The sequence below is a fragment of the Pipistrellus kuhlii genome, unplaced genomic scaffold (assembly GCF_014108245.1).
Source record: "Pipistrellus kuhlii isolate mPipKuh1 unplaced genomic scaffold, mPipKuh1.p scaffold_m20_p_75, whole genome shotgun sequence".
In the NCBI taxonomy this organism is placed as follows: Eukaryota; Metazoa; Chordata; class Mammalia; order Chiroptera; family Vespertilionidae; genus Pipistrellus; species Pipistrellus kuhlii.
In genome coordinates this window covers 466,170-478,842 of record NW_023425579.1, presented here as the reverse complement: position 1 = coordinate 478,842, position 12,673 = coordinate 466,170, and the positions used below count along the sequence as shown (strand labels likewise).

At 48.3% G+C, this 12,673-nt stretch overlaps 1 protein-coding gene across 5 annotated transcripts in view; it reads right to left on the bottom strand.

Annotated features, from left to right (window-relative positions):
* The window catches only part of LOC118710504 (SEC23 interacting protein), a 48,199-nt gene extending 42,916 nt beyond the window's left edge, over positions 1–5,283 (bottom strand). For 2 of the 5 annotated variants that reach the window (XM_045576134.1, XM_036423013.2), the window contains exon 1: positions 4,961–5,279. In XM_045576134.1, coding sequence (XP_045432090.1) covers positions 4,961–5,123 — 163 coding nt within the window. In that variant the 5' untranslated portion in view covers positions 5,124–5,279. Of the gene's footprint in view, positions 1–4,960 lie in introns of all 5 variants that reach the window. The other 3 variants (XM_036423014.2, XM_045576135.1, XM_036423016.2) reach the window with 3 other exon arrangements.
* Between the last annotated feature and the right edge of the window lie 7,390 nt (positions 5,284–12,673).

The window sequence follows — 12,673 nt, the reverse complement described above, 5'->3', positions numbered from 1 at the left end:
AAAATAGAAATAAAATCTGTATTTACTATTTTACATGTCCTTCTGCATGCTCCCTTTTTTCCTGGTAAAAAATCAAATACACATAATTTTATTTCCAGTCATGACAAGGACCTAAAGTGCAGGTATTCACTCTGTTGACAAGAAGGGTGTGTCGAGGTTCTTACCCACAAAGCACTCACTGTAGAAATGAACATGTGATATTTGTATTCACAAGGCAAAATGTGCCAACAAGGAACTGCCATCCCTAACATCAGAGTATCACAACCAGTTAAAGCATTGTGACTGAGCACCACACCACTAGAAAAGTCATTTTCTAGCCAGGTAAGTCCCCTCGTTTCTCTTTGCCCAACTTGATCTTCCCTGTGGGTATTATCAACATCAAATTATTTATCTTCTCTCCACCCTAACTTGTAAAATCAAAGCATTTTTTCTCTACTAGTAGATGGCCTCAAAAGTTCAGCCTTACTAAACTCTCATGAGCCCTTAGCTTGTCGTAACTTCCATTGTCCTCTTCTTAAGCTTCTCATTCTCTTTATCTCCTACCTCTGAAGAAATGGAGCACATCAGAGGTGGGCCCATGCCCGGCGCCCAGGCACAGAGGTCCCTGCCCTTGAGACCTGACATAGGGAGCCCCCTCTTGCAAGCTCCGGGCTTCACACTGACCTGCTAAAGCAGGGCCCTTGGCTTTTGGAGATTCTTGCTGAAGCCTCTAGGCTGCCCCATCAATTTATAATAACTGAAATAATCCACTATTTCCAAATATTCTTCTACCATTTTTCCCCAAAAAATAAGACATCCTCTGAAAATAAGACCTACTTACAGGTTTCCTTCTGAGTGAAATATAAGGCACCCCCTGAAAATAAGGCCCCCCCTAGGCTAAGCATGAGAGAATTGTTCCACTGATTCTGAAAGAAATAGAGTCACAAGAAATTCACCAGGAAATTCAGGAATTGGATTGTTATGATGATGTTCCATATGATGATGACATGATTGTCATTGAATAAATGAGTAAATTCTTGATACTGTAGGATTCACAGTTTGTCTGGTTTGTGTTGACAACTACCGTACTACCATACTGTATACAAGTAATAAAGTTCCTTTATTTTCATTTAACAATAAATGTGTACCGTATTCTTCTTCATGGAAAAATAAGACATCCCCTGAAAATAAGACCTAGCGCATCTTTTGGAGCAAAAATTAATATAAGATACTGTCTTATATTTTTGGAGAAACAGGGTAGGTTGTTCCTTTGTAAGTAAAAATAAAATATCGCAGCCTGCATAAGGGCCCTTGTCTGCTTTTTATCATTCTACTTTCCTTATGTGTTTCCAGTTCCCACTCTTTTCAGTCATGTAATCCTCATGTGGATTCATCTGTATTTCTTCGTCCATCTGTCAACCACTGAAAACATGCGTTTCATCCTTTAAGACAACTTAAGGCTCTATCTGATTCAAGAAGCCTTTTTCTAATTAGCATCAATTACTGAGGAAGTACTGGTCTCATCCTGATGCCAGCCTCACCTCAGGGGCACATGATGATTACATGTGGATACATCTGACATCAAGACACACAACTTGCCCTGACTGGTTTGGCTCAGTGGATAGAGCGTCGGCCTGCATACTCAAGGGTCCCAAGTTCGATTCCAGCCAAGGATATGTGCCTTGGTTGCAGGCACATTCCCAGTAGGGGGTGTGCAGGAAGCATCTGATCGATGTTTCTCTCTCATCGATGTTTCTCTCTATCTCTCTCCCTTTCTCTCTGTAAAAGTAATCAATAAAATATATATTTTTAAAAAGACACACCACTTTAGTGAGCACCTACCAGTATCTTTGTGACACTCCCAACTCCGTGTCAAATGAGACTGTGCTCACTGTTCCTGAACTACTTTCCTACTGCTTCCTCAATACTTGGGTAGGCGCAGCCACATCTACTCAAAGTGAGGACACCTAGAATGGCCTCCATCATCCTCCCTGTCCCCCTCCACATGCTCCTGCACCACCTCTCACCAACCCGTCTACCCATCCTCTCCAGCCAGACACCACACCTCACAGACTCCTCTCCTCTCATACTCTCCAGTCAGACACTCATTCAAGACATATGTACAAAATATTTATGTGCTAGGCACCGGAGCTAGGTCTTGGGGTTAAAACTGAATGAGAAGCCTCTGTGCTCAACGAGGAGACAGTGTGGTCACCAGTGAGTCAGTAAGTCCCAACAATGTTAGGTTCTGAAAACCTCTCATATCCATTTCCTGCTCTTCACACCCCATGTGGCTGATTATGGCTGCAGTGCCATCCACTCCTGCCTGGTTCACAATGACCTCCAGGCTGGTGCCTCTTGCTACACCAGGCTTCATTCCAGTGCAAGCTCACAACACTCACCTTTCCGAAACACACCTCTAATTTCGCTGCCTTGTGCAAATCCTCCAAAGGCCCCTCCACACCCCACAGGATGACAAAAAGTCCTCAGTATGTTATAGGCGGCTTTGTGTGATCTGATCCTTATTGACCACTAAAGCCACTCCCCTACACACACTACAGTCACACTGATCTCCTGGGAGAGGGGAGAAGGGACAGGGAGAAAGACGAAGAGCGGGAGGATAGAGAATGTGAACAGCTACCACCAAATCCTAACAAATCTGCAGGTTTTCCCACACTCCAGACTTTTCCATCTGCCTCTTTCTCCCAATGCCCTAATTTCTTCCATCACCTCCACGTGAGGCCCTAAGCCTAAGGGATGTTCTCTCCCAAGTCAGCCAGCCTGAAAGCCGTAGCTTTCACACAGACAATCAACCCCTCTCTCTGGCCATTATAAACCTGCATCAAGCTGTTTACACAGCTTGGTAGTGTGTATATGTACACTGTAGTCACGGGGGGCAATGCTGTGTGCTGTCTCCCAGACATCCGGAACACAGCCTGGCCCACAGAAGCTGCTCAGTCCATGTTTGCTAAAGGAAAGAAATTGCTTCCTTTGTGTCTCTTTCCCTGAGATATTAACTGCTGCTTCCAATGAGACATGTTCTTCCTTTGTCTCTGTAAATTCTCTGAATAGAGTTCTAATAACCAAATCTTTTATTTAAAAAGTATGTTTTATTTTTTGTTTTGTTTTAGAGACAGAGGAAAAGAAGATAGAGTCATCAATGATAGAGAAGCACTGATTGCCTACCCCCCACAATCCAAGCAAATGCCCTGACTGGGAATCGAACCAGCAACCTCCTGGTGATGGAAGGGTGCTCAATCCACTGAGCTATGGTGGCCACAATCAAATCCTTTTCATAGATGGAAAAATAATTGTTACAGAATTAGCCTCATGCTTGGCCTTATTTATTCCTTCAACCTCCTACAGCCAGGCTAGTCCTTTACAATGGCAATGCCTAATCTTCGCACCAGTTGTCAAAACAAGATGCCTGACGCCCATCCTTTCATTCATTCAACAAATACCTATTGAAAAACTGGTCTATTGCTTACCATGCCCTTCCTTATCCTCAAATTTCTGTTCTAGGTATAAATTCCCGCTCTCATGCAACTTACACTCTAGTGGGATAAGATAAACAAATACATGTACCTGTCAGTGGTGATAAGCACCAAGAAGAAATAGAACACAAGTGAAAGGGATCTGCACGCACAAGTACCTCCAGTTCGCCCTCTCCATGAGACTGTCTTTCTTGGAATAAAGTATTCTGCGAGAAAATATTTAGCATTGACTAAGAATCTGTGAGATAGTCACTAAAGATCCAAAAAATAACAAAGTAAATAAGTCACCCCTGCAAAGTTCAAAAAGCCCACAGTCCAAATAGACATGTATGCTTATTTCACAAACATTTACATAGAACTATGTGCCAGGCACTATACTCCGTGCCTTATAAAAATCAATTCATTGCCGAAGCCGGTTTGGCTCAGTGGTGGAGCGTCGGTCTGCGGACTGAGGGGTCCCGGGTTCGATTCCGGTCAGGGGCGTGTGCCTTGGTTGCGGTCACGTCCCCGGTGGGGGGTGTGCGGGAGGCGGCTAGTCGATGTTTCTCTCTCATTGACGTTTCTAGCTCCCTGTCTCTCTCCCTTCCTCTCTGTAAAAAATCTATAAAATATATTTTAAAAAAAAAATCAATTCATTGCCCTAGTTAGTTTGGCTCAATGGCTAGAGCACTGGCGTGTGGTCTGCATGCTCCCTCGCTGGAATCGGGGGCGTGCAGGAGGCAGTCCATCCATGATTCTCTCTCTTTTTTGATGTTTCCACCTCTCTCCTTCTCCTTTCATCTTTGAAATCAATAAAAATAATTTTTTAAAAATCAATTCATTTCACATTACAGTCTTAAGAGGCTATACATAAATGGACGCTGAAGTACAGAAAGGTAAATTAACACAGTAAGTATTGCCAGGACTGGAGCTGGAACAGTCTATGCTTCTAAACACCACCCTCTGGGTTGTGCCACACAATCGTTAAACGCAATCTCTCCACAGCAATAAAGATACGAACAAGGAGCTAAGGTGCACCGAGGAGTGGGATCCCGGAGAACAGGAGGACATGATGCGTGGCCATGCAGTGTTTGCACAGAAGAGAGGTCCAGGCTGCAACCCTCCTCTTTCCCAAGTGTGCCTCCCAGGAGACACCCCGCCATAACCTAGGGATCTCCTACGTGTCCTGAAGGAAGGGGAGCTGGTCCATTTGCATTTCCTGCAAGTGCCTGGCACACCTGTGAGTGTTCCACAGAAACTTGCGGAACGCCAGCCCGGAGTGCCCGGCCCCCCACGGGGTCCTTCACGAACGCAAAGGAGGCCTGGTGACCTGACCCGCCCCCGAGGTCCCAGAGCTCCCAAGCCGCTCACCCTGGCCCGCCAACAGCCCCGGGCACCGCCCACCAGGCGGGTGGCGACCGAAGGAAAACTCCGGTCCGACCCCCGTCACCGAGGCCCCCGCCCGCCTCCCCGCACAGACCGCCCCACCGGAGTCCTCTCCGGACTACCTCCGGGCAGGAGCAGGGGGGCGGAGGCCGCGGCGGCCTGGGTGACCGGGATGAAGGGCACGTTGAAGGTGAACTCCGTGGCCGAGGAGGAGAAGAGTAAGTTAGTGCCGGACGCGGAGGTGGAGGCGGCGCCGCCCCCACCGTTCGGTTTCCTATCAGCCATGGCTGCGGCCCACCACCCGTTACACGTCTCGGGAAGCCGGCGCGGCACCACCGGCCGGAAACCAGTCACACTCGGGGCCAGCACAGTTCCGCACTTGCGCACAAGGGCCGGAACTTCGGGCGGCTAGTCCTCAGCCGAGTTCCAGCCGCTTCGTAGCGCCGCCCTAAACCAACATGGTGGCGCGGGCTTCACGCCCGGAGTCTTAACACGTGACTCCCTCCACGGCTACGGAAGCGGGGCTGGAGTTGGGGCGGGGCTGGAGGCGGGGCTTGAGGCGGGGCGGGGCTGGAAGCGGGGAGAAGAGGGGCTGGAGGCGGGGCGGGGCTCTAGACGGGGAGAGGCGTGGCAGGGAGAGGCGTGGCTGGAAACGGAGGAGCGGTTAGAGGAGGTCTAAGCCTCAGGCTCTAAGGCTGTGTTTCCCAAAGTGTGGTACGGGAAGAGTTTGGTGGGGTACGCATTGCACCAGCACCAGAGTTTGGTGGGGATATGCACTGCACTGTGCTTAGCTGCGCCTAATTCTACGTACTCATGAATACGAAGGGTACTCAGCGTTACGAAAATTATAGAAGGGGTACACATATATCAAAAGTTTGGGAAACACTGCTCTAAGGAGTCAACCCACCGGCCCCGCCCAGACTGGTTGGAGGATCCTGGGTTGCAGGCAGGACCTGGTGGAACAGGGAAGGGCTGGGGCCTGGGCTCAGCAGGCCCCTGGAACTGCAGGGGAGCGCTGAGGGTGCGGTGCGCTAAATGGGGGCTCCAGAGGATAGGAGAGGCTGCCACGTGGGTGTGTGGCATCAGGGCCTTGGGCCAGGCGGTGCCTGAACAGACCTGTGTCTCAGGGAGGGAATGCAGGATCCTAGCCAGTGGGCTTGCAGGCCCCGAATCAATTTCTTTTCGAGGTAAAACAAAATCTGCCTGGGGAGGCAGGCGGCAAAGGCGCACCCAGGAAAAATAATGGTGCTTGGCACAGGCTTCCTGGACCACTTGCATGGGTTCTGGACCGGCCCCTGCTCTCCTGTCTCCTGCTGTCACAGTCACAGCAGGAAAGAAATGGCAAATGCAAATGATTTTCTGGGAGGACTTTGGCAAAGGAACTGTTGATAGGTGTGAGATTAAGGGCAGACAGCCAACCAGGGAGGTGGCACCCCAGAAACACCATCCAAGATCTCAAGGGGGCGGGACCACGTGAACACGCCAGCATAGGCACCATGAACGAGGATGCAGGGCCACGTGATCAACCAGAATGGGCACATGAACAAGGGGTGGGGCCACGTGAAGACTGAAGGGATGAGGCTAGGAGCCCCAGAAGTTGAAAAGGCAGGAAGGACCCTCCCTGGAGCCCCAACACCCTGATTTGAGATTCTGGCCCCAGAAGGGGGAGAGCACATGTTCCTGTTGGTTGAGGCCAGTCTGTAGTCATCGGAGCAGCAGTCCCAGGAAATAGACCTTCCTTGCCCCTCCTTTGGGGCCTTTGACCTGGTTCTGGCAGCAGCTGAGCCCTGTACCCTGGCAGGGTCCCCCCTAGACCTCTTACTGCATGGTTTACAGGGAGACCCATCCTGTGTCTGTGCCTCGACCTTGCTTCCTGCTCCCCCGGGCTCCTGGTCAGTGACAGTGCAGTGGGCACACCAGGGCAGGCTGCTTGTTGGCAAGCACAGGCCACGTGACTGAGGGATTCCTTGCCGCCTGGCCTAGCCCCCAGCTGCAGGATGATGCAGCCTCCCCCCACCCCTCCATCCCTGCCCTCACCCTCAGGCCTTCCCCCTCATGAGTTCAGCTTGGGCCTCTGCTTCCTGGAGCACCTGGTTTGACAAGAGCCAGCAACTGGGTTGTCATACCCATTTTCTAGATGCCAACACTGAGGCTCAGAGAGGGGAGCAGAGAGCCCTACCCCCAGCTCACCTCCCCCTCAACTCAGCCCAGCTCACAGGCAGCTCCACCAGCTGCCACTTGGTTGCCATAGTGTCAAAGGAGGAGGAGGAAGAGGAGGAGAGGCCTTTTTTGAGAATCCGAAAATACACACTAGCTGGCCCCTCCCTCCTTACTCCCTCTCTCCAGCTTCAAAGCCTCCTTTTGTGCAGGTAATCTGTCCAGGCAGCCTAGAGCAAAGGAGGTCAAGGAGGCAGAGGGCCCAGGTAGTGGATCCTGGGACCTCAGCCTCACCCAGCAGATTTCCTGGACCTGGGCTCTGTCACCCTCCCACAGTTCCCAGACCAGGCGGGCTGTTTCCTGCCTCCCTGCCTTCGCACATGCAGTTCCCTCCACCTGGAATGCCCTTCCTCATCCTTCAGGTCCCAGCTTGGCTCTGATGCCCCTGGAGAACCTTCCCTGAGTCACTTGGGGCTCCGCCTACATCCTGCATTGACCCCAGTCACAGCCGTTTTCTAGAAGATGCTCTCAGGGGGCAGTGAGATGTTGGGGTGCGAGCTTTGCCTTTGTGCCCCAGCCCCTGGCACAGACAGGTGCTCAGTAAATCTTGAAGGAAGGGAAGGAGGGAGGGAGCAAACACCTCTCAGGATTGGAGCGGATCTGGACCATGATCAACTGGCACAGGGCTGGGCAGGGAGCCAAGCCCACTCCCTTCCGCTGCCTCCCCCTGCGCCTGTCCTCCAGCACCTTCTGCCTCCTCCCATTCATAGCCGCCTTAGAGGTTGTCTCCATACCCGCAGGCCCGTGTCTGTTTCCCATTTGGATGTGAGGTAATGACACCAGGGGGCTGACATGCACTTGGCTTTATAAGAAGCTTGTGTGTTTGGGAGAGAAGCCTTCATTCTCAGAATCCTGAAATCCTGTGCAAACCTGCAATGGCCTGAGGGCTGATCTTGAGCAGGGGTTTTAAAACTGTATACTTATGAACATTTTCAGCAAACATAGTCTTACCTGAGGCCATTATATAAAACTAGAGGCCCGATGCACAAAATACAAGAGTGGGGCAAGCAGGAGGCAGCCGATGGAAGGTGTTCTGTAATCATTGGTGTTTCTCTCTCCCTCTCCCTTCCCTTCCGAGATCCATAACATATTATATATATATATATATATCTCCTTTCTTAAAGGCCGGTAAGCAAAATGGCAAGTGCACATATTTGCACTTTGATACATATGCATATATGCGATTTAATACTTATGCGATTTGATACGTATGGTATTTTGAATAAACATTCATGTCATATTTTCTGAAGGCGTTAACATCATAGATATTTTAACACCTAAAAATGTCGAGTGCAATGCCAAAAAGAAGAGCATTTGCGGGAAGTTTTAGTTCATGACTAATATCCCATCTATGCAAAGAAAAAGCCCAGTATTAGCCGGGACCGGTTTGGCTCAATGGATAGAGCGTCGGCTTGGGGACTGAAGGGTCCCGGGTTCGATTCCGGTCAAGGGCATGTACCTTGGTTGCGGGCACATCCCCAGTAGGGGGTGTGCAAGAGGCAGCTGATCGATGACTTTCTCTCGTCGATGTTTCTAACTCTCTATCTCTCTCCCTTCCTCTCTGTACAAAATCAATAAAATATATTAAAAAAAAAAAAAAAAAAAAAAAAAAAAAAAAAAGAAAAAGCCCAGTATTAATCGATATACCTGGTAACACCACTTTTGTGTTCTTAGATCGCCGCCTTGTGGACATCTCTGGAATTGCGTCGTTTGTTTCAATTTTTTTTTTTTTCTTAAGCCATGTCAAAGCAAAACTACAGTCAAGTGACAAGTATAGCACAGAGATCTCTCTTCATGAGCAACCTGAAAGTACACATGTGATACCCTGTGACCCCCAAATACTTTATTTATTTTTTCTCCCCAATACTTCAGGGGCAATTTCCTATAAACCAGGGCCTTTTTATGTACAACCATCAGCATCTGGAATGTGCACACAGATGCGTGTCTGCCGTCCAGTCCTTTGACGGGATTGCAATGTGGCCTGTTGACCCAGGAATGCCCTCGGCAGGCGGCCAGAGACCCCGCTGCCACCCCCTTCCCTTGAGAGGCGCCCTTTGCATTGAGTCTTCACCTCTCCAGTCTTCCTCCTGGAACCTGTCAGAGACTCAAGCGCTTTCACACTTTGTTGAACCAGCGACTATAAATGTCTGGAATTGGGGACCCTGCAGGCTGCAGAGACGCCCCCAGAATGCAATCAGAAGCGGGGACGGAGCCAAGGCGCCCCGGACCTCGGAACCGCAAGAGATGGAGAGCCTGGCTCTTCCATTGTTTCTGCCTGGACAGCAAGCAGCAATGAGTTTGCCATCTACAGTACATCAATTAATGCTGTCTGCGGGCGGGCGCAAGGCACACTGGGAAGTGCACCTGGCGAAGGTGAGGTGCACACCGGGAAGCGCGTCTGGCAGCCACCTCGGGGCATGCCGGGAAGTGCGTCTTGGTCCCCGCTTTGCATGCCGGGAGGCGAGTCTCGCTTCTGCCGTGGAGCACGCTGGGAAGTGTGTTGGAGTCGCCCCCAGCCATTTCCGGAGATGCATCTAGCAGTGAGCGCAGGGCTGGTCGGGAAGTGAGTCAGGGGTTTCCGGCTGGAAAGGAGCACGCTGGGAAGTGTGTCTAATGCCCTGTGTGCGCCGGTTGGGAGAAGGGAGGCGGCGGGCCGGTGAAGCTGACATCGGAGCCTATAGAATAGGCATACCAGTACTTTGGGGCACAGCCCAGGGTCCCTCCTAGGGCAGAGACCACTATTTCCTTCATTGTTACTGTAGTATATTTTTTTAAAAGCTAGGGACAAAAGAATGAAGAAGTGGAACAACAACTCTCTCTCCTCTCTCTTTCTCTCCCCGCCCCCTCCCTCTCCCTATCCCTCCTCCTCTCCTTTAAACTCTCTCTTTAAAAACCCACTGTGTGGGAGAACATAATTGCAAATGATACCACTGATAAAGGTTTAATCTCCAACATCTACAAACAGCTTATACAACTAAATAAAAGGAAGATGAATAATCCAATTAAAAAATGGGCAATGGACCTAAATAGAACATTTTCAAAAGAAGACAGAAGGAAGGCCAAAAGGCACATGAAAACATGATCAAAGTCACTAATTGTCCGAGAGATGCAAATCAAAACAACAATGCGGTACCATCTCACACCTGTCAGAATGGCCAACATCAACAAATCAGCAAACGACAAGTGTTGGCGAGGTTGCGGAGAAAAAGGAACCCTCGTGCACTGCTGGTGGGAATGCAGACTGGTGCAACCACTGTGGAGAACAGTGTGGAGTTGCCTCAAAAAACTGAAAATGGAACTCCCATTTGACCCAGTAATCCCACTTCTAGGAATATATCCCAAGAAACTAGAAACACCAATCAGAAAGGATATTTGCACCCCTATGTTCATAGCAGCACAATCTACAATAGCCAGAATATGGAAACAGCCTAGGTGCCCTTCAGCAGATGATTGGATCCAAAAACTATGGTACATCTACACAATGGAGTACTATGCTGCCATAAAAAAGAAGGAATTCTCATTATTTGCAGCAACCTGGACGGAATTGGAGAACATCATGCTGAGTGAAATAAGCCAATCAATGAAAGAGAAACACCACATGACCTCACTCATTTGTAGATAATAAAGAACATTATAAACTGATGAACCAAAAGATAGATATAGAGACAGTATATCCACAAGCAGACTGTCAAATTACAGCGGAGAGGGGAGGAAGATCTGGGGGAGATAATAGATCAACCGAAGGACTTTTATACATACATATAAGTACAACTAATGGACATAAAACTCTGGGGAGGGAGGGGATGTGTGGGATGGAGAGAGGGGGGCAAAAAAAATCAATAAAATATATTTTAAAAAATAAAAAATAAAAAATAAACCTTCTCTTTAAACAAACAAACAAATAAATGACCGTAGCCGGTTTGGCTCAGTGGATAGAGAGTCAGCTTTCGGCCCAAGGGTCCTGGGTTCTATTCCAGTCAAGGTCACAGGTTTGGGTTGCGGGCTCCACCCCAGTAGGTGGTGTGCAGGAAGCAGCCCATCGTTGATTCTCTCTCATCGTGGATGTTTCTTTCGTTTTTTCCCTCCCTCCCTCCTTTCTCTTTCTCTAAAAAAAGTAAAGATTTATTTAATAAAAGAAAACAACAGCAACACAAATGTATCATTACATGTTCCGGAACCGGTTTGGCTCAGTGGTTGAGCTCGGATCTATGAACCAGAAGGGCGTTCGGTTCCATTTTCAGGCAGGGCACATGCTGGGGTTGTGGGTTGGATCCGTAGTCATAGGCGTGCATGAGGGAGTCAGCAGATGGATGGTTTTGTGTAAACCTTGTTTATCTCTGCTCCTCTCCCGTCGCCTGTGTGATCAATAATATTTTAAAAAATAAATGAGAAACCTTTTTTAAAGCTCAGCAAGTGAAATGGCAAGTACCAGCATGCATATGTTGATAAGTTTGTGAGTTGATACATGTGCTATTTTGAATGAACAAGCTTCAAACCTTGCTGTCCAATTTTCTGAAGGTGTTCACACCCTTGATATTTTTCTGCCTAATGAAGTCAAATTTATTGCTCCTGTTTTTCAGGCAAAGCGGCCAATTTCGCTGATTTGTAGTCATAACGACCGATTTTGCCCGATTTTGCTGATTTTTAGTCAAAACTACCGATTTCGCTCGCTTTTTTGCTTTTTAGTCAAAATGGCTGATTTCAGCCGAAGCCGGTTTGGCTCAGTGGTAGAGCGTCGGTCTTCAGACTGAAAGGTCCCGGGTTCGATTCCGGTCAAGGGCATGCACCTTGGTTGCGGGCACATTCCCAGGAGGGGGTGTGCAAGAGGCAACTGGTCGATGTTTCTCTCTCATCGACGTTTCTAGCTCTCTATCTCTCTCCCTTCCTCTCTGTAAAATATCAATAAAATATATATAAAAACAATAGAAAACAAAACAAAAAAAACCAACGGCTGATTTCGATGATTTTTAGGCAAAATGGCCGATTTTCCTGATTTTTAGTCACAACGGCCGATTTTGTTGATTTTTTCTCAAAATGGCCGATTTTGCTGATTTTTAGTGAAAATGACCGATTTCGCGAATTTTTAGTCAAAATGACCTATTTCACTGATTTTTAGGCAAAACTGCGATTTTGCCGATTTTTAGGCAAAATGGCTGATATCGCCGGTTTTTAGGCCAAACGGCTGATTTGGCTGATTTTTTAGCAAAATGACCGATTTCGCTGATTTTTAGGCAAAACGAGCAATTTAGCTGATTTTTAGGCCAAATGGCCGATTTCGCTTCTTTTTAGGCAAAAATGCTGATTTCGTCGATTATTACTCAAAACGGCCTATTTCGCTGATGTTTAGGCAAAATGGCCAATTTCGTTGATTTTCATGGAAAACTGTCAATTTGGACGATTTTCTGGGATAAGTGACAATTTGGTCGATTTCAAGGCAAAAACGGTCAATTTGGGTGTTTTTTAGGCCAAACTGTCAATTTGAGTTCCCTCTGTGACTGTTGGGGAATATGGAATCTTTCAGCTGAGATGTGTAAGAAAGTGAAAATAGCAGTAAACGTTTTGGCTCAGTGGATGGAGCGTCAAACTTCGTACTGAAGGGTTCTAGGTTTGATTACAGT